Raw genomic sequence first — 21617 nt, 5'->3', positions numbered from 1 at the left:
TATGCAAAACTAATGTTTTTCAGGCTGAACAATTTAAGATAACATCTGTTTTCTCATCTAACTTAATATAATCAGGAGACAGGTTGGGGACCAAGATTTTTTTTCTCTATTTTCCATTTGATGTGGGGCACTAAAATTTAGAAGACCAATTATATACAATTCTTACAAAATTTAAACGTGGATTTTTGATTTAAAATCAAAAGTTAGCTAGGAAAAGTCAACTGGTATTAAACTCAGATTTACTAGTCACATTTTTTTCTCTGAATCTACCTAGAGTGAAAGTGAAAGTCGCTCAGTCGAGTCCGACTCTTTGCGACCCAATGGACTGTAGTCCATGGAATTCTCCAGGCCAGAATACTGGAATGGGTAGCCTTTTGCTTCTCCAGGGGATCTTCCCAACCTAGAAGATAATATTTAATATGAAAATCATATATTTGATGTGTTTAAAAAAAAAAAAACTTCTGTTTTATGACTAGCAAATCACCTGGCACTTAAACTTTTACATTACATAGAAAGGAAACATAGTTTGGTATCATTTTCCCAGTTATCATGTAAATTGTTTTACTTATTGAGTATCTATAAGAAAATAAATTCTGATACTTTCTAATTTAAAATTAACTATTTGAGGTTTATTCACTTCATCTATTGCATAAGTAATCAGTAATAATTCTAATAAGTAATTAGTAATAACTAATATTCAGTAGTTATTTAATATAATAGAGTGAGAAATTATGAACTGATATATATATAGAATGTTGAAGATTAATTTTTTTTTATAGGCAGAACTTCTAGATGCTGCTGCTGGTATAAATGTACGATTCAGATTAGGTGGTGTAAGTATGGATAAATTCTTACTTAGTAGTATTAAAGCACATTTGTATGGAATTTAAAAGATGTAATTTTTAAAAACATAGACCATTTTCCTAATTAAATTGACATGGTTCTTTTAACTTTTCCATCTACAGGTTAAATTTCCACCTGAAATATACTATAAAATTTTCACTCACAGACATATTGAAGATCTATGTGCTAATAGCCCTAGAGACTACACAAAACTTCCAGCAAAACGTACATCTCATATTAAAAGTGATGATCTTAAGGAAGAGGATTATAGTGGCTGGTATCGTCGTATAGAGAACAATGGCTGGAGGCCTGTTTGTGAGACAGTAAGAACAGATAAATATTAATAATTTTCTATGTTATATGATTAGAAACCTATCTGCCTTTCTGAAAGTTCATTTTCAAATTTATTTTAAATAATAAATTCTACTAATTTAACTGATAAAATTTGCTTAACTACTCTGAGGCTACTAGTATACTTCAAGATTCAGCAATATATCTTTTTTTTTAACATATACTTCTGCTTTTAATAATCAGCTTTGAGTCTAGACCATCTTTAGATACTCTCTGGCACTCAGCAATTACCCATCTTTATAATAAAGCAAATCTGAAGATGTTATTGACTCTAATTAATCCCTGGACAAGAAGTCGGTGTTCTTGAGACTAATATCCCATTTTCTCTACATAGCTTGTAACAGCAGACCCTAGTGGGAAATCACTTGGGTTTTCATGGTGTTGTTGGAAAATATAACATGTATTTATATGAACTGAACAGAATGATTTTAAATATACATGGTTTCTAATGCATATATGTGATTTGAGAATTTTTCTATAGACATGTTTGTTTAATCTCCTTTTTGTGGAAGTATTTTTTATCCAAGGATATTTGTAAACTTATATTTTAAAAGTTAACATTATCTAGTTGTATAGTTCTGGATGTTTGTTTATATGGCCTCAAGTATCTTCACTCAAATCCCTCAGTCTCTGATATACAGATTGTAGAATGTGGTATATTGAATATACTAAGTATGAAAAATGATCAAAGTGTGAATTCATTCAGTCAACAAATTTTATTGCATACCAGTCAGATGTATGGCATTTTACTAGATTCTTAAGAAGCAATGGTAAATAAAAATATTCCTCTGCTCAAGTAGTTTGCCTTTTAATTAAGGAGAGAGTCAAGTAAACAGGATATTTCAGTACAGTGCTTTAATAGGGCAAATTCTGAGTGTTGTGGGGGATAAACTCTCCTCTTTGTTATTTAATGTGTATGTGGTGAGGGAGGAGGAATGAACTGAAAATAGGAAAACAAGCAACCAGCTAGTATAAAGCATCATACAGTGGAAATCACAAAGTTTCCGAGAAGGCATTGGCAACCCACTCCAGTACTCTTGCCTGGAATATCCCATGGACGGAGGAGCCTGGTAGGCTGCAGTCCATGGGGTCGCTAGGAGTTGGACACGACTAAGCGACTTCACTTTGACTTTTCACTTTCACGCATTGGAGAAGGAAATGGCAACCCATTCCAGTACTCTTGCCTGGAGAATACCAGGGACAGGGGAGCCTGGTGGGCTGCCATCTATGGGGTCGCACAGAGTCGGACACGACTGAAGTGACTTAGCAGCAGCAGCAAGAAGTCTTAGGATACAATGGTGAGACTTCTGTATTCTTGGAGGGTGCCCATATTCCTTGAGGATTTGTTGTTATTGTTCAGTTGCTAAGTTGTGTCCGACTCTTTGTGACCCCATGAACTGCAGCACGCCAGGCTTCCCTGTCCTTCACTATCTCCCTGAGTTTGCTCAAACTCATGTCCATTGAGTCAGTGATGCCATCCAACCATCTCATCCTCTGTCATTCTCTCCTCCTCTTACCCTCAATCTTTCCCAGCATCAGGGTCTTTTCTTTTCCAGTGAGTTGGCTCTTCCCATCAAAGGCCATCAGTACTTTGGTGGCAAAGTACTGAGGATTAGAGTCTTAAAAAGTCAGTAGCACCTACTGCTCAGCCGTGTTCTTATGAGAAACTAAAACACTCCTAGAATATGTCTATTCACTTATTCATTCAACAAATACTTATTAAATAGTACCTCAGTATAATAATCCTTTTTAGTTTTTCTATGGCATGTGCCTCTTAAGGCTCAATGTGCTATTCACTCAATTAGAAATATCTTAAAAGGATCTATCCTCTCCTCTATTTCTATCTTTGTATATTCCTACTGAACACACAGAAGTTCTTGTTTATAGTCAGATAACCTCACAATCAGTAATTTAATATTTTGTGTATTCATTTTTCATTTCTCAATAGTTTTGGAGGCCTACTGAAAATGTGATCATGGGAGACAAAAAGGAAAGTGAATTCCATTTCTCCAAACTGAAGAGAAGGCAAGATATGGAAAAGAAAAGAAAAATGAGAAAAATAGAATGGATGCAGCAAATGTAAGTTGATGAAATACTTAGAATTATTAAAGAAGTATATAGTTACTTTCAAAAATTGCTATCACTAGTAAAAATAACTACATGTTATTTTAAAAATAAGATGAAAGATTACAGTTATTTTTAAAAAATACATAGAAAGCAAATATTTAATAAATGCTTGCTAGAGACTGTTAATATCTAAGATATAAGTGGAAAAAGACAAATTCTCTTTGACCTCAAGGAAATCACAATCTTTTGCCACATGAGATGAAAATCAGTATTTACTTAAATATTTGAGATTAATATGACTTATTCACCAGGCATAGGTATTCCCTGGTGGCTCAGATGGTAAAGAGTCTGCCTGCAATGCAGGAGAACCAGATTCAATCCCTGGGTTAGGAAGATCCCCTGGAGAAGGAAGTGGCAACCCACTCCAGTATTCTTGCCTAGAAAATCCCATGGACGGAGGAGCCTGGCAGGCTACAGTCCTTGGGGTCGCAAGTAGCTGGACACAACTGAAGCGACTTCACTAATACGACTTTCTAAATTTACTCTATACCATTCTCAACCTTTTTTTGTCCCCTAAAGAAACTGACATGTAAGGATTACACTCAAAAGTATTCTGCACCTATCTAACAAATATCAAAAGCAGTCTCAAAGGAATCAAATCATACCCAAGTTTACTTGACAGTGTATAAGAACAGTGGAGAAGGGAATGGCAACCCACTCCCATATTCTTGCCTGGGACGTCCCACAGACAGAGGAGCTTGGTGGACTACAGCCCAGGGAGTTGCAGAGAGTCAAACATGACTGAGCAACTGAGCACACACCACATACATACAAGAACAAAGCCCCCAGATATTTAAAGGAATCCAAAAACACTTCAGTGCTCTTAATCCATGTAGTAATCAATTGCCATGCATTCAAAGAAGCAGGAAAATATCCTGAGAAGAAAAAATAATATCAGCCAACTCAGCAAAACACCCGTAGCTGATTCATGTCAAATGTATGGCAAAAATCACTACAATATTGTAAAGTAACTAGCCTTCAATTAAAATAAATTAGTTAATTAAAAAAAAAATTAAAAGGTAGGAAAACTTTTCAGATAGATAAAAGCTGAAGAAGAAAAGTGATTCTAAGGAAGAATCTAGATCCATACAAGAATGAAGAACACCAAAAATGGTAACTGTGTAAGTAAATGTACAGAACTTTTCTTCTTACTACTTAAACCTCTTTAAAAAGTAATTAACTAACTACTGAACTATACACTTAAAAATAGTCAAGATAAATAGTTATGATAAATTTTATGTCATTTTTACCACAATTTTTTAAATGATAGGTATTACATTTTTATACTGCAAAGTAATGAGCTAATATTGATGTTGCCAATCAAGTTATACTTAAGTTCCTGATTCCACAATTATACTCCTTTTCTCTTATATTGAAAAACGTCATCAAATATGATAAAATTACTGGACTTCCCTGGTGGTGCAGTGGATAAGAAATGCCTACCAATGCAAGAGACACGAGTTCAATCCCTGGTCCAGAAAGATTCCGCATGCTATGGTGCAACTAAGCCGATGTGCCATAACTACTGAGCCTGCATTCTAGAGCGTGCAGGTCACAACTGTTGAACCTGTGAGCTGCAACTACTGAAGCCTGTGTACCCAGAGCCTGTGCTCCACGACAAGAAAAGCCAAGCAATGAGAAGCCCACACACTGCAACAAAGAGTAGCCCCTGCTGGCCACAACCAGAGAAAGTTTGCCTAAAGTGGACAATAAATTAGTAAAGCTATAGAAGGTTGGAGTAACATTATAAACCAACTTGACATAATTGGCTAGAGCACTGAACTCAACCAAAGAAAACAGATTCTTTTCAAGTGCACATGAAAAACCTTCACCAAAATACACCATATTCTGGGCCATGAAATAAATATCTATAAATTTAAAAGAATTAAAATCTTACAAAGGAAGTTTTCTAATCATGATGATATTAGAAATAATTTAAAACAGAGTAAAATAACAGAAACATTTCTTGATTTCTGGAAAACCTCCAAATACTTGGATATTAAACAGCATATCTTCAAATAACCCATAAGTCAAAGAAGTCACAAAAGGAACTTGAAAATATTTTTGGTTAATAAAAAATGAAAACACAGCATACTAAAATTGGGGAAATGCAGCTAAAGAAGTACTTACAGGAAAATTTATATCATTTTCTATGAGACTAGTGTTATCAGATAAAAAACTACTCAAGATTTATGAGGAAAAAAACTACAAAAAAATAACAAACCAATATTCTCTCATGAACATGATAATAAGTAACATTATAAACAAATGGAGTTTATCCTTGGAATACAAGATTGGTTTAACATTTGGAAATCAATCAAAGCAATTCACCAAATTAGCAGACTTAAAAAAGAAAACTGGATATGATGATTTCAAAAAGATGCAGAAAATGTATTTAGAAAAGTCTAGCTAACATTTGTAATTAAAATTCTTGGCAAATTAAGAATAGATATGAGTCTTCTCAACTTGATGAAGAGTGTCTATGAAAAGCCTGCAGCCAACATGATACCTAATGGTGAGTGGCTGAATGCTTTCTCTCTAAGATCAGAAACAAAGATGTCTGCACTCACTACTTCTTCACAACATTGCACTGGATGTCCTCGTTAGCGCAATAAGGGTGGCAGGGTGGAGTGGTGGGAGAGACACTGAGACTGGAAAAGAAGAACAAAAATAATCTTTAATCACAATTGATATGATCATCTGAGGTTAGTGATATTTCTCATGGCAGTCTTAATTCCAGCTTATGCTTCATCCAGCCCGGCATTTCGCATGATGTACTCTGCATATAACTTAAACAAGCAGAGTGACAATATACGGCCTTAACATACTCCTTTCCCAATTTGGAACCAGTCCGTTGTTCCATGTCTAGTTCTAACTGTTCCTTCTTGACCTGCATACAGATTTCTCAGGAGGCAGGTAAGGTGGTCTGGTATTCCCATCTCTTTAAGAATTTTCCACAGTTTGACTGTGATCCACACAGTCAAATGCTTTAGCATAGTCAATGAGGCAGAAGTAGATGTTTTTCTGGAATTCTCTTGCTTTTTCTATGATCCAATGGATGTTGGCAATTTGAAATACTGGGCTGGATGAAGCACTAGCTGGAATCAAGATTGCTGGAAGAAATATCAATAACCTCAGATATGCAGATGATACCACTGTAATGGCAGAAAGTGAAGAGGAACTAAAGAGCCTCTTGATGAAAGTGAAAGAGGACAGTGAAAAAGTTGGCTTAAAGTTCAACATTCAGAAAACTAAGATCATGGCATCTGGTCCCATCACTTCATGGCAAATAGATGGGGAAACAGTGGAAACAGTGGCTGACTTTATTTTTCTGGGCTCCAAAATCACTGCAGATGGTGATTCCAGCCATGAAATTTAAAGATGCTTTCTCCTTGGAAGGAAAGTTATGACCAACCTAGACAGCATGTTAAAAAGCAGAGACATTACTTTGCCAACAAAGGTCTCTCTGGTCAAGGCTATGGTTTTTCCAGTGGTCATGTATGGATGTGAGAACTAGACTGTGATGAAAGCTGAGCACCGAAAAATTGATGCTTTTCAACTGTGGTGCTGGAGAAGACTCTTGAGAGTCCCTTGGACTGCAAGGAGATCAAGGCAGTCAATCCTAAAGGAAATCAATCCTGAATATTCATTGGAAGAACTGATGCTGAAGCTCCAATGCCTTGGCCACCTAATGCAAAGAGCCAGCTCATTGGAAAAGACACTGTTGCTGGGAAAGATTGAGGACAAGAGGAGAAGGGGGCAGAAGAGGATGAGATGGTTGGATGGCATCATTTGCTCAGTGGACATGAGTCTAAGCAAACTCCAGGAGATAGTGAAGGACTGGGAAGTCTGGCATGCTGCTGTTCATGGGGTTGCAGAGTCAGACATAACTTGGCGACTGAACAACAGCGACAACTCAGTAACTGTTCACATTGTCCAGGCTACAGGGATGGAAGCTATACCCAGACTCATAAATGTAGTCTTTTCTTCACTAAGGCCATTCTGGCTATATAGTCACATCTGACTGTACAGCAGAAGTTATAACTTTGCCCTCCATAATGGGATATGTTGGCTACCCAGTGGTGGGCTAATTATACTGGGCCCTTTCCATAATACAGGAGGAACCCTTCTGTCTTCAGAATGATAAACATTCTGAATGTGTATTATATTTTATTTCTCTGCTCCATCACTCTGTCAGCAATACCGTTTATTATGTTATGCCTATCCATCATCATTTTATTCCATACAACACTATCTACAACCAGGCGACCCATGTACAGCAAAGGAACTGTGGTCATGGACTCAGAAGAACAAAATATACTCATCATTGCCTAGAAACAGCTGACTTTGACAGAATGGCAGTAAGACTTGCTGACATTCAGCTATAGCACCAGCTAGGAGCCATCTAGTAATAAGCTAATACACATGAATAATTTCCTATTTTATTTATTCTTTTTTTGTTTATTTATTCTCAAAACAGTCCTCATCCATAACTGAGCTCTGTATTTCTAATTATATGGTCGTTTCCATCTCAAATTCAACAAGTCCAAAGTTCAATTTCTTGTTTCCCATCATAAAACGGGTTTCTTTTCAGTATTCCTCCTGGCCTCAGTTTATGACACTATCATTTTACCTAGTCATCCAAGCCAGAAATGCAGATGTTGCCCTAGATTTCTTCCCTTTGATAAACTCCTGTATGTAACCCATCATTAGGTCTTATTAATTGTGCTTCCAAAGTATCTCCCAAATCTGACTCTTCTCCCACTGCCAATGCAGCATTTCATCATCCTCAGCTCTACTCTACCGGGCAAGGCCTTCTAGCTGGTCTCTTTGTCTCTAATAGCTCCTCTGTTTGTTTGTTGTTCAGTGCTTCAGTCGTGTCCGACGCTTTGCAACCCGATGGACTGTAGCCCGCTGGGCTCATCTCTATAATAAATCCTGAGGTGATATCTCTAAAACTGATTAAATCACTTCCTTACCTGAAACCTATTTGGGGCTTCACATCAGTTACATCCCACATGATATTCCTTATCCCTAGGTTGCTCTTTTCTGGCTCAGCAACCTTTGATATTTGGCTCAAATATCTCCTTCTGAAGTTTCACCTGACTTACCTAGACATAGTTCAGCACTTCTTTTGAAGTGCCCCATAGATCTTTTATATACTCAGTTGTAATGATTTTGTGATTATCTATTTGTCTGCCATCTCCACTAGATTTTTATTTTTAGCCCCTAAAGAACAGAAATTCTGTTCTATTAACTTAGTTCTTAGTTACTGGACCTCAGACCCACTAGATGTTTAATGAATATATGTTGCTTGCTCGCTGAGTGAATGAATGCATTAATCCTTATATCTGAGTGTTGTTTCCTTTTTTTAGGGTTGCAAAGGATGAATGAGAAATTTTACTTTGTGTGCTTTGGTCACTTATGGCATTTAAATACTTCCATTTGACTGTTGCTGATAATCAATAGTTGACAAAATCTTGATTTTTTTTTAACCTCTGTCTTACTAAAAGAACTTTGATCTTCACATCAGATCTACACATCTTTCCTGTGTCTCTACAGATCTTAGCTCTCCTCGACCTCATTTCCAGTTTCAACGTTGGTTGTTACTAGGTCTTTGCATTTAAATTTCTCTCCCTGTCATGATATTTAGACAGTTTAATTAAAAAACTTAAACAAGAAATTTTTTAGTTTAGAAAGAATATGAGGACATTTTAAGGGAATATATTGCAATATCACTTATAAAGTCAAATTTTTTTTTCTTTTAAAATACCACCCTATAAAACAAGTTATGATTATTATAAAGCAGTCTTTATTTCTGATCACTATTATATTTGAAATTCTGTTTGTACTGGCTAGCTTGTTTTTGTTTTATGATTGTTATAGCCCAGCTAATAGTGACTAACATTTAAAGAATTCAAAACAGAATTATATTATTGGAATAAATTTCTTAATTCTCTGTAAAACAAAGTATGAGAGCAAAAATAGATATCTGAATTGTCTATTATATTTAAAAAAAGGAATATCATCCAGGTTTCCAGATCTGATCTTAAGTGTTTGTATATTTGGAAAGGCAAAACATGGAATAGTTGATAAAAAATGCATTCATCCCCAGCCTTCCAGTATTTTTAATTTCTAAATGTATTTTTGTTATGGCATGAGACTTAGTTAATAAATCTGGGCCAGTGGATACCATCGTTCATTCATTCATTTAAAATAGGTGCCTATTTGTTCAGGGACTAGAGGATAGAGTAGAAGATTTGTCCAAGTTTTATGAAGGAATTTCACCCCTGTACACGATGCTTCGCAAACAGTTGGCACTCAATATTTATTAAATGAATAACTGAACAAAGACCTATAGAAAAATTGTGAAATCATAGTTTATTATAACTTGTACTCTTACTAAACAATATAAATCAAGAGGTATGTTCCTGCTTCTATAAAATATATTAGTTCTCGTGGATTATTGGGGCTTCCCTGGCGGCTCAGAATGTAAAGCATCTGCCTTGCAGTGTGGGAGACCCGGGTTTGATTCCTGGGTCGGGAAGATCCCCTGGAGAAGGAAATGGCAACCCACTCCAGTACTCTTGCCTGGAAAATGGAGGAGCCTGCTAGGCTAAGTCCATGGGGTCTGCAAAGAGTTGGACATGACTGAACAACTTCACTTTCTTTCTTTCTTATGAATTATTATCCATTTAAAGGCAGACAAAGTGGAAGCTTCCTGAGTGCAGGGGCATATCTTGTCACTGTCCTATCTCTTGCCACAGGATTATGTAAGCTTTCTTTGATTGAATGCTTACTATGTGCTAGTCATTGTCCTAAATGTTTTATAGGAATTTACACTTCTAACCCTCTCAAGAAAGATAGGAGGAAGTAGTGGGTTTTTTTTGAAGTATAGTTGATTTACAATACTGTATTAGTTTCAAGTGTACAACATAGTGATTCAATAATTTTAAAGATAATACTCCACTTAATATTATTATAAAACACTGGCTATATTTTCCTGTGCGGTACAATATATCTATCCTTGTTGCTTGAAATGGCAACCCACTCCAGTATTCTTGCCTGGAAAATCCCATGGACAGAGGAGCCTGTGTGGGCTATACTCCACAGGGTAGCAATGAGCCGGACACGACTGAGCGACTTCACTTTCACGTGAACTCCCTCCCGCTTCTCTCTCACCATTGTTAACCTGCTAGTGTGTTCTCTACATCTGTGGGTCTGTTTTTGTTTTATTACATATATTTAATTTTTTTTAGTTTTTAGATTAGCCATATGACTTTGTAAAAGTTACTCTTCTGGGGTTTATTGCATTGCCTGTGAAACAAATGGGATAGTTATTTGGTCTCTAAGATCCTTTGACTCTGTAATTCTATACTTAGCTTTTCCTTGTATCACAACAGTACTACTTACTGAGAGGTGATTTTGAAATGAGGCTTCTCTAGTTAGTGTGGTTGATTAAGCTGCTTTGTTTTTTTCCAGATGATCCCATCACATACAACTTGGCTTAAATGTATTTAAATTAAATAGGATGAAAACTGTTTATGATGTAAATACTTTGACAGCAATAATGTGTACTAACTGCATCCACTAGCAGTCACCTAATTCAAAGGATCTATACCGCTCTTCCTTTCCTGTATGTAGGTACTATGCAGGAAGCCTGGAGGCTAAGTCAACAAATTACGAAACTGTAGGCTTAATTCAGACAGCAACAAAAGGCCTATTAAGAACTATTGAAGATGGTGGAATAGACTCTGTGATGGAATGGGAAGTGGATGAAGTGCTGAACTGGACAAACACACTCAACTTTGATGAGTAAATATATGTTGCTATTCTTGGGGAGCAAGGGCATGCATCAGGCATCAGGGCAGTCAATATTTTTCTAATATTTCTCACTCCCATGTTGGATCTTGGGGGCCACTACCATACTCTTAAAAGCTCCTTGCATTTTTATTATCTGTATAGAAAGAAAAGAAAAGGAAATGAGAGAGAAATGTAAAAAGGGATGATCTGAAAGTAGAAAAAAGAAAAATAGATTTAGGTGTTCTTTATTATCAGACTTTATTCTTATGCCTTAGTTTAACTCTGTTTTACTCTTACTTTGGGATACAGAAACCAAGCTAAGAACATGAAATTAATAATATAAAGAATTTCCTTAATCTGTATTCCCTAATCTTCCTGTGTGGGACATTAAAAAGTTATTTTTTAGTGACATATTTTTGCCCTTGAAAAACATTTTTAGGACTTTTTTGTGTGATGGAAATTTAAAAATACTTCATGTAGTCATTTGCTGCTGTTGCTGCTAAGTCGCTTCAGTCGTTTCTGACTCTGTGCGACCCCATAGACTGCAGCCCACCAGGCTCTGCCGTCCCTGGGATTCTCCAGGCAAGAACACTGGAGTGGGTTGCCATTTCCTTCTCCATTGCATGAAAGTGAAAAGTGAAAGTGAAGCCGCTCAGTCATGTCTGACTCTTATCGACCCCATGGACTGCAGCCTACCAGGTTCCTCCGTCCATGGGATTTCCCAGGCAAGAGTATTGGAGTGGGGTGCCATTGCCTTCTCTGTCATGTAGCCATTAGGGCAACACAGATCAAAATGATAATAAGATCCTGTTAGATAGCTATATCTACAAAGATAGCTATAATTAAAAAGACATGGTGATCAGTGTTGGCAAAATTTTGGAGAAATTGAAGTCCTTATATACTCTTTGTAGGAATGTACAATGGTGTAGCCGTTTTGGAAAACAATCGGGAAGTTCCTTAAATGGTTCAAACTTGAGTTACCACATAATTCAGCATTTCTACTCCTCAGTATATACACAAGAGAAATGAAAACACATGCACATAAAAACTTTACATGAATGTTCCTAACATTGTTATTCATAATAGCCAAGAATTAGAAACAATCTGTTCATGAACTGATGATTAAAATGTGACATATCCAAATAATGAAATATTTGGCAATAAAAAGAAATGCTACAACTTTGATGAACCTGCTAAGTGAAAGAAGTCAATCACAAAGGAACACATATTGAATGGCTCCGTTTGTATTGAAATGTTCAGAATAGGCAAATTTATGGAGATAGACAGTAGATTAGTGGTTGCCTAGGGCTTAGAGATTTGTGGGGATTGGGAAGTGGTGGCTAAGAGGTGTGAAGTTTCTTTTTGGAGTAATGAAATGTTCTAAAATCAATCATGGTGATGTATGCACAACTCTCTGAATACACTAAAAAGCCACTGAACTGTACACTTTAAATGGGCACATTTTATGGTATGTGAATTATATCTCAATAAAGCTTTAAAAAATTCAATATTTACTCAGCTACAATAATGATGTGAATACTGCATGAATGAAGAATTGGAAAAAATAAAGATAGTGTAAGTAAAGAAATATAAGACAAAGGAAGAAATTCGGAAGAGGGAGATAAAAACAAGAAATAGGAAAAATTAGGTGGACTGCCATTGAACAGGGAATTCCTAGGTGGCTGAGAGGTGAAGAATCCACCTGCCAATGCAGAAGATGCAGGAGACACCAGTTCTGTCTCTGGGTCTGGAGGGAGGAGGAAATGGCTACCATCCAGTATTCTTGTCTGGACAATCAATCCCACGGACAAAGGAGCCTGGCAGACTATAGTCCGTGGGGTTGCAAAGGGTCAGACATGATTGAGCAACTGAGCATGCACTCACACTACTGAACAATAAACCAGAGAAAAAGAGGCCAGAGGAAGCAGAAAAGAAACCAATGAGAAAAGCAAAGAGGAAAGAAGAAAAAAAGGGGAAGAATGACTAACAAAAAAAGAAAATGAGAAAATAAGAATATACGAGAAGGAAATGGCAACCCACTACAATATTCTTGCCCTTGATAGACTACAGTCTGTGGAGTCTCAAAGAGTCAGACACAACTGAGCAACTAACACACACGCAAACACAGAACAATTATAATTATGGGAAAGATACTTTGAAAAATAAAAAGAAAACATGAGAAGGAATAAAGAGCTAATTATCCATAATAGATGCACGAAAGTACTTTTTAATAAATAGTACAAAGGTTTTATGACTCAAAAATCCCAATATCTCATCCAGACATAGTACTGAGATTCCTTACAGACAGCACATTTGTGGTTTCTGGAGCACTGAATAAATACAAGTGGTAATAATGATGCAAGGAATGACATCCAAAGAATGAGATGTGATGCTGTACTTTTTGCTTTCCTAAGAAGGTAGAGAGAGAGAGAGAGGTAGGGAGGTCCATTTTGAGGAGGTCCATTTTATAAGGGCAGGATAGAGAATTCTCTCAGGTGAACTTCTGAAATCCTGCTCTGCTTTTCCCTTATACAGTTGACTAATTCAGCAAAGAGCCAGCAAGCTACAGCGAAAGATTACAAATAATCCGTAAACTATCCTATATTGAAAAGAATGGATACATGCATATGTGTGGCTGAGTCCCTACCCTGTTCCCCTGGAACTACCACAACATTGTTAACCAGCTATATCCCAACATAAAACAAAAAGTTTAAAGTTTGAAAAAAAAAAGAATAAAACAATTGAATTCAAAGGAAAGAAATAAACAGACATTTCAGGCTACATAGGACTTTCCCCACTACCATCCCTTAACACCCTTCACTGGTAGGTGAAGAAGTTTCCTAATGGCTTCCCATTGTGGAGAAAAGAATAAAAACAGAACAAACCGGGAAGATTTGAAGTGGTTTTCTGGTATCACGTACTGTATATGGAGTAGGATAATTACATCTCGTTTTGATATGGTGACACTACTCAAATTTTCCATTTTAAAAAAATGTAGATTACTCACATTTCCAAATTATATACTTCTATCAGTTCATTCTATGACTTGAGCATAATTTGGGACCAACTTGGAATTGTTAGAAAGCAAGTTTTTCTAATGAGCTCTGGACAACAGAAATTTCAAATGGAATCCAGCATGATTATTTGGGAATATTTCAGTAGTATCACAGACCACAGGGGCTTCCCTGGTGGCTCAGATGTTAAAGAAACTTCCTGCAATGCAGGAGACCTGGGTTCAATCCCTGGGTCGGAAAGACACCTGGAGGAGGAAATGGCTACCCACTCCAGTATTCTTGCCTGGAGAATTCCATGGACAAAGGAGCCTGTTGAGCTACAGTTCATGGGGTTGCAAAGAGTTGGACATAACAGTGATTAACACTTTCACAGACCACAACTTACTGATTATCTCAAGTAGGATCAAAATTTGCAAAGACTTTCCCCTAGCCAAGATCAGACATTAGGTATAAATACCTTCTTCCCAGTGTATTTATGGTCTCCACAGTCCACTTTCCTCTTAGATCTTTGTAGTTGTCTAGATATTTGTAACTGGCTTGATAATACCTTATTTGAAGAGAATTTCAAAGACTGATATTTTCTCTAAATTGGTAGCCACTAATTCCTTGGAGAGAATTTTTCAAAATCTATAGACAGTTTTTGATAGTTGGACCATTAGAATGACAGAAATGTGTTGAACACTGATACTGAGTGACACAAACCAGTTTCTTCCCAAAGGCTTTTGTGCTAGCCCCTTGTTACGGCAGATGGATCTCTCCTAGAAAGAAACCATATCCATCTCCAGACAAACAGGGCAACAAGAGCGATCAAGTGAAATGTTATTATAATTTTGAAAAACGGAAAGGCCAACTTCACTCTTGGACTCAAGGACACTGATGAGTACCCTCGCAAATCCTGTAGTATCCAGAGACACATTGCTGCAGGCACTTAGAGTAAAAAGCAATGCCTGCACTGCCGTTACTGAGTCACCTGCAATACCACACAGTGGCCGCTCCGCCTCTGATGGCATTCGTCCCGCTGGATTTTCAGGGGCATGTTTTCTATTGAGATAGATGTTTCTCTTCCAGAATCTTCATAGTTTTCAAACTACAAGTGAAGTTTAACATAACACATTAAGTCATCAGCAGCTAGGCCATCTTAAATAATTTTCTGATGTTCTATTTGGCGAGAGCTCTCAATGGATAATGTCTATGTCCAAACCTGCCCCTTTGACTTCTAAGACAAGTGGTTATGTTACCTCTCTGGCTAGGGACTTTCCCCAGGCCATTAAGATGTGAAATTCTGTGATAGACTCCACATATTCTTTGCTAATATCTTTTAAAAATTCCAAAAATTTCTTAGAAAGATCAACTTTATGATATAGACAGCATGAAAATGATACAATCAAGTTGTTGCTTCTATTTGTAAAGATTTTATTTCTTACTGGTTATTACTGTCATGTTCCTTATGAGAAGTTCTTTTTAAACAATTGAATAAATTCATATCTTGATCTCAGGTAAAGCAGGGTCAGTATTCACCCTTAAATATAGCATATGTTTGTGTCCCACACTGCCAGGGTTTAGCATACAATTAATCAAAGGTCTTTTATCTTGGCTCCTTGAAGATGAAATAAAGATCTTTCAGCATATAAATCTAAGGAAGTATGGTGATGGATACCCACTTTTCATAGTGCTCCTGAGAAACCACTGAAAGCACAAAATCTGCCTAAATTTAAGGTTAGGCCAGACTGAACCATCAACTAAGAGATCCTGTTGTTGCTGTTCAGTCACTAAGCCGTGTCTGACTCTGCAACCCTATGGACTGCAGCATACCAGGCTTTCCTGTCCTTCACCATCTCCCAGAGTCTGCTCAGACTCATTTCCATTGATTTGGTGATGCCATCCAACCATCTCATCCTCTGTCACCCTCTTCTCCTCTGCCCTCAGTCTTTCCCAGCATCAGGGTCTTTTCCAATGAGTTGGCTGTTCGCTTCAGGTGGCCAAAATATTGGAGCTTCAACTTCAGGGTCAGTCCTTCCAATGAGTATTTAGGATTGATTTCCTTTAGGACTGACTGACTTGATCTCCTTGCAGTCCAAATGACTCTCAAGAGTCTTCTCCACAGTTTGAAAGTATCAGTTCTTTGGCGTTCAGCATTCTTTATGGTCCAACTCTCACATCGGTGCATGACTTCCCACCTGGAAAAAACCATAGCTTTGACAATATGGACACTTATTAGCAAGGTGATGCCTCTGCTTCTTAATATGCTGTTATAGGTTTGTCATGGCTTTTCTTCCAAAGAGCAAGCATCTTTTAATTTCATGGCTGCAGTCACCATCTGCAGTGATTTTGGAGCCCGAGAAAATAAAGTCTGTCACTGTTTCCACTTTTCCCCATCTATTTGCCATGAAGGATGCCATGATTTTAGTTTTTGAATCTTGAGTTTGAAGGCAACTTTTTCACTCTCCTCTTTCTCCCTCATCAAGAGGCTCTTTTATTCCTCTTCACTTTCTACCACTAGGGTGGTATCATCTACATACCTGAAGTTTCTTATATTTCTCCTGGCAATCTTGATTCCAGCCTGTGAGTCATCCAGCCTGGCATTTTGCATGATGTACACTGCATAAACAGAGTGACAATATACAGCCTTAATATATATACTCCTTTCCCAATTTTGAACCAGTCTGTTGTTCTGTCAAGTTCTAATTATTGCTTCTTGACCCACATAGAGGTTTCTCAGGAGACAGGTAAAGTGGTCTAGTATTCCCATCTTTAAGAATTTTCCACAGTTGTCTGTGATCCACACAGTCAAAGGCTTTAGCATAGTTGATGAAGCAGTTGTTTTTCTGGAATTCCCTTGCTTTTTCTATAATCTAATGAATATTTGCAATTTGCCTTTTCTAAATCCAGCTTGTATATCTGGAAGTTCTCAGTTCATGTACTGCTGAAGATCCTGGAAGGGGTTTATACCACCTGCTATTATCTTGCATCTTTTCATTTAATAGTGACCCAGGAGTATTCCACTCACCACCATAGAATTCTTGGAGCAAAAAGAGGCAGCAGTAACAAGAAGAGGTTGACATTAGACACACTGCATGTGTGCTAAGTTGCTTTAGTCATGTCTGACTCTAGTGACCCCGTGGACTGTAGCCCACCAGTATCCTCTGTCCCTGGGATACTCCAGGCAAGAATACTGAAGTGGGTTGCCATGCCCTCCTCCAGAGGATCTTCCCAACCCAGAGATTGAACCCTAGTCTCTTTCATCTCCTGCATTGGCAGGTGGGTTCTTTACCACTAGTACCACCTGGAAGCCCTTAGACACAGTACTTAATTGCAATTAAACACTGTTGCATAATTTAACCTTCACATAACAAAAAATTCAGGAATACAAAGTTAACAAGAGTAAAAGTAATTCAAGTGAAAATCAGCCTTTTCTGAATTACATGACAATTTTAATCCTCCTCCTCCTTTCTCAATCAACTTCTTTTTAGCACCTGTTGTGATCAACTTCTTACCTGGTTTGTTGGGTACAGTCGTAAGAAAGGAAGTTTGGGAAAGGGGGATACAGAGCCTAAAGTGAGATGGAATAAGTCACAGGAAACCTGGCCCTTGGAGCTTTCCCTTAGCTCACCACACTTGTCCTTCCCTATCCACCCCTTCTCAGGCTACCCTTGTCTCCACATGTCAGTCTCTGTTTAAGGAACAGAAGTGAGAGCTGCATGTACCCCGCTTGAATATGATCTCGTGTTTACTGGACACAGCAAAGACAGCACCATTGCTCTAATAAGATCATAAACTAAATGATTTACATTTATATGTCAGAGATAGTAGGTCTGGCAATCCAGAACCAAGGATAAAGTTTTGTTGTTGAAGTTTTCCCATGACTTTCAAAATTTTCCCTTCATACTTTTAATTTAGAAGTTAACTAACATCTTGGCTGTCACTCAATTGAGGCCATGATCTAGCAGGAATGGAACAGTATAAAATGAGGAGTATGTGCTGGAGAGAGGCCAAAGGGCACCAATATGGTAGATGGTGGGCACCATTTTCATAGCTCTTACAACTCCTTGTCTAAGGGGTTGCCTCAGGTGCATGAGAGCTACTTTGAGGTGGGAAGTCAAGAAATTAAACATTTGGACTAGTGAATTTATGATCATTAATCTAAGATTTCATACAGAAAGTAGAATCTTAGAAGTAGTCCAAGTAGGTACTAATGAATCACTTTATTATTTACTAATAAATTGATTTAATTTAATAAATGCCTATATAATGTGCTTAGGTACATTGCCAACTGGAAGGAAATTGCTACAAGCAACTCTTCAGCTAACTTCAAAAGTAGGTGATTTTTTAGCAATAATGGGAAATTGTGTGTGTGTGTGCCTTGTTGCTCTGTCAAGTGTGAATCTTTGTGACCCCATGCCCACCAGGCTCCTCTGTCCACGGGATTTCTCAGGCAAGACTACTGGAGTGGGTTGCCATTTCCTTCTCCAGTGGGAAATTCTTATAAACCAAAACAATACATTCTACACATGTATACATTTTGAAGTACCTAACAAACACTTCTGTACTCCACACACTATACAGATAAATAAATTTATCAAGTCATTTTTGCCTTTATATATATAATTGTTATTTGGAAATAGAAGGAAATTTTACATTTTATTTAGAGTTGGATAAAATGTTTCTTTTCTAAAAAAATGAATCCTCTTTTAAAAATGTTGCATATCTCATGTTTCAGTAATAATTTTTAATGAGCAAACTTGACTCGGCAAAATAAATGCTATTCCAGAAGTATCAATAATTCTAACATAGCCAAAGCCTAGTTATAGTTTTTCTAGAATTTGAGTGCATGAGCTCTGTCCCTCTGTCACCTGTGATTGGCAGTAAAACAAAGAGGCTTTAATTGTGGAATGCTGATTCACAACTTCCTGGTTTTGATTTTTTGCTGTATTGTTTACTGGCTGTATAATCTTGGGCAAGTTACTAGCTTAGTTTCCTCATCTATAAAATGAAAATAACAGTAGTGTTTAACTCATGGATTACTGTGAGGTAATGAGGTAATACATGTGAAGTGCTTATAATAGTGCCTGGTGCATAGCATACTCTGTGGTGGTGGTGGTTTAGTCGCTAGGTCGTGTCCAGCTCTTGTGATCCCATGGACTGTAGCCTGCCAGGTTCCTCTGTCCTTGGGATTTCCCAGGCAAGACTGCTGGAGTGGGTTGTCATTGCCTTCTCCAGGGGATCTTCCTGACCCAGGGATCGATCCCGAGTCTCCTGCATTGGAGGCGGATTCTTTACCACTGAGCCACCAGGGAAGCCCTTAACCTATCTACTCATTTGCAACTCACTGATAACCACCAGAGTCCAAGTTGCCATCATTTTCTGTGGGCTTCTGCAACGTCTCCAAACTCATTCTCCTCCAGTCCATTCCCCATGCAACAGATAGTGATCTACAAATTTAAACCAGCATAATTAAAGCACTTATTTAATGAACTTTTCTTTAGCAACTACCATGTTGAAGTACTGTCTTAAAGTGCTTTATAAAATTGATTCATTTTTGTTTGTTTGTTTTTGCATTTAGCCTTTTATTTATTTATTTATTTATTTTTCATTTATTTTTATTAGTTGGAGGCTAATTACTTTACAATATTGTAGTGGTTTTTGTCATACATTGACATGAACCAGCCAAAAAAAAAAATTGATTCATTTGATCTTCAGAAAAACCCAGTGAGACATGTTCTATTATCCACATTTTAAAGAGAAGCCAAGTTACTTGCTCAAGGTCACACAGTCCCTGTGAGGGCCAGGATTTGAACTGAGACTGGGTAGCTCTAGAAACCATACTCTCTAGACACCATACTCTTAACGATGACTACCCCTTCTGCCATTTAGTTTTCCATTGCACTTGGAATAAAACCCTAACTTTATCATGGCACTCCGGCTCTGGTTTAGCTTTTCATCCTTATCATGTCCCACTCTCTCCCCCTCACTCACAACAACTCAGCATCATTGGCATCTTGCCTGGTCCTCAAGCACACTTTGTGGCTTCCACTTCAGGGGTTTCATGCAGTTGATGGCCTTCTGTAGAACTGGTGTAGGCAACTATCTTTACTTGAAGGCAAGTTATCTGTTTTGTTTGCTACTGAATTCCCAGTGTGTAGAACACAGTAGGGTCTCAATGGCAAATAAAAGAATATAAAGGAATGACAAGTACAAAATGGAAGCAGAGAATATTATTTACTGGGCTAAAAGATTATTATGGGAAAAAAAGAAAAGATATAGCACTAACTAGAAGGATCATAAGAGCACGTGAAAGCTGTTTTAAGTAATGGAGATCTGCATCGTAACGGAAGGCAGGTAATACATTGCAGATGCTGGCAGTAAAGAGGGGAGAGAGCATGTGCCACTTCTGCAAGAAGCAAGAGGAAATCAAAATTCAGAATTTGAAAACTTTAGGGACAGAAAAGATTTTTCTTTGTGACTAAAGAATTGTTAGCTAATGGTTAATTGTGGAGTACTAACTAAATGCCTTACATTCACCATTACACTTAGTTCTCACAAAGATAAGCTGAGGCATGTGCTATTATTATTCCTATCTTATAGATGAGGAAAGTAAGACAGAGGTTAAGTAACTTGCTTCAAATTACAGAGCTAGCAAAAAAAAAAAATTATAGAGCTATCTAGTAGTAGATCAAACCTCAAACACAGATCCTACAGAGACTTTTAAAGCTGGACAATGAAACATGGTCATGAAATGTAGAATGATCTCAGAAATATGGGACATTTATGGTTAAACAGGTTACAAAGATATCTGCTCTAAGAGTGGTGAAAAGGAATGTGGAATAGACCTTACCTGGCACACAGTAGCATATTGAATGAGCTATATCCTGTCACGTCTGGCATCTTTCTAAATGTTTGTCCTTGCTCTCTAGGTTTCAGGTTTGAGCAAGCACAAGAAAAAATATATGACTATGAAGATATATTGGAAGAGGAAAAGGAAACACAAAAAGATCCTTCATTTGAAACTATTTATGAAGAGCCCCTTTTTACTAGACTAAAGCCTGATTCCACTTATAGAATATAATTATATAAAAATATAAAATTATAAACTATAATTTTCTTTCTGAGCTATAACCCTTCAGCTCTGATTGCATCAGTTACAGTCAAGAGAGTTTATTCTGGCTGGAATGACTTCTATATTCTTGACACAGAATCTAACCCAATTAAGTAAGGAAGATTAAACAGAAATAGAACACCAGACTGAATACAGTAGTCATGGAAAATATAGAAATTAGTCCTGTTATTCTGAGAAACTGTAGTCTCACAATTACACTTAAATAAAAATATTATACTTAGGTGCAAAAAAAACCCTCAGTCAGACTGTTTTTCTTCTTTATTTAAAGCATTCATTATTTGTGCATTTCTATCAAGCAGAGCCCTTTTTTCATTAAAAAAGGAAAAAGGGCAGTGTAGCAAGTTCTCCTTTTATTAGAATGCAAA

At 37.2% G+C, this 21617-nt stretch overlaps 1 protein-coding gene across 11 annotated transcripts in view; it reads left to right on the top strand.

The window, feature by feature from the left end:
• Nucleotides 1-21389, top strand: part of C1H11orf65 (chromosome 1 C11orf65 homolog) — a 98334-nt gene extending 76945 nt beyond the window's left edge. For 6 of the 11 annotated variants that reach the window (XM_043898512.1, XM_043898484.1, XM_043898499.1 and 3 more), the window contains 6 exons: nucleotides 780-833; nucleotides 966-1166; nucleotides 3143-3273; nucleotides 10966-11136; nucleotides 18397-18452; nucleotides 21050-21389. In XM_043898512.1, coding sequence (XP_043754447.1) covers nucleotides 780-833; nucleotides 966-1166; nucleotides 3143-3273; nucleotides 10966-11136; nucleotides 18397-18452; nucleotides 21050-21201 — 765 coding nt within the window. In that variant the 3' untranslated portion in view covers nucleotides 21202-21389. The remainder of the gene's footprint in view (nucleotides 1-779; nucleotides 834-965; nucleotides 1167-3142; nucleotides 3274-10965; nucleotides 11137-18396; nucleotides 18453-21049) is intronic. The other 5 variants (XM_043898535.1, XM_043898528.1, XM_043898492.1 and 2 more) reach the window with 2 other exon arrangements.
• The last annotated feature ends 228 nt before the right edge of the window (nucleotides 21390-21617 follow it).

The sequence above is a fragment of the Cervus elaphus genome, chromosome 1 (assembly GCF_910594005.1).
Source record: "Cervus elaphus chromosome 1, mCerEla1.1, whole genome shotgun sequence".
NCBI lineage: Eukaryota > Metazoa > Chordata > Mammalia > Artiodactyla > Cervidae > Cervus > Cervus elaphus.
The sequence above is the reverse complement of the archived record's forward strand: the minus strand, read 5'-3'. Positions and strand labels throughout refer to the sequence as shown.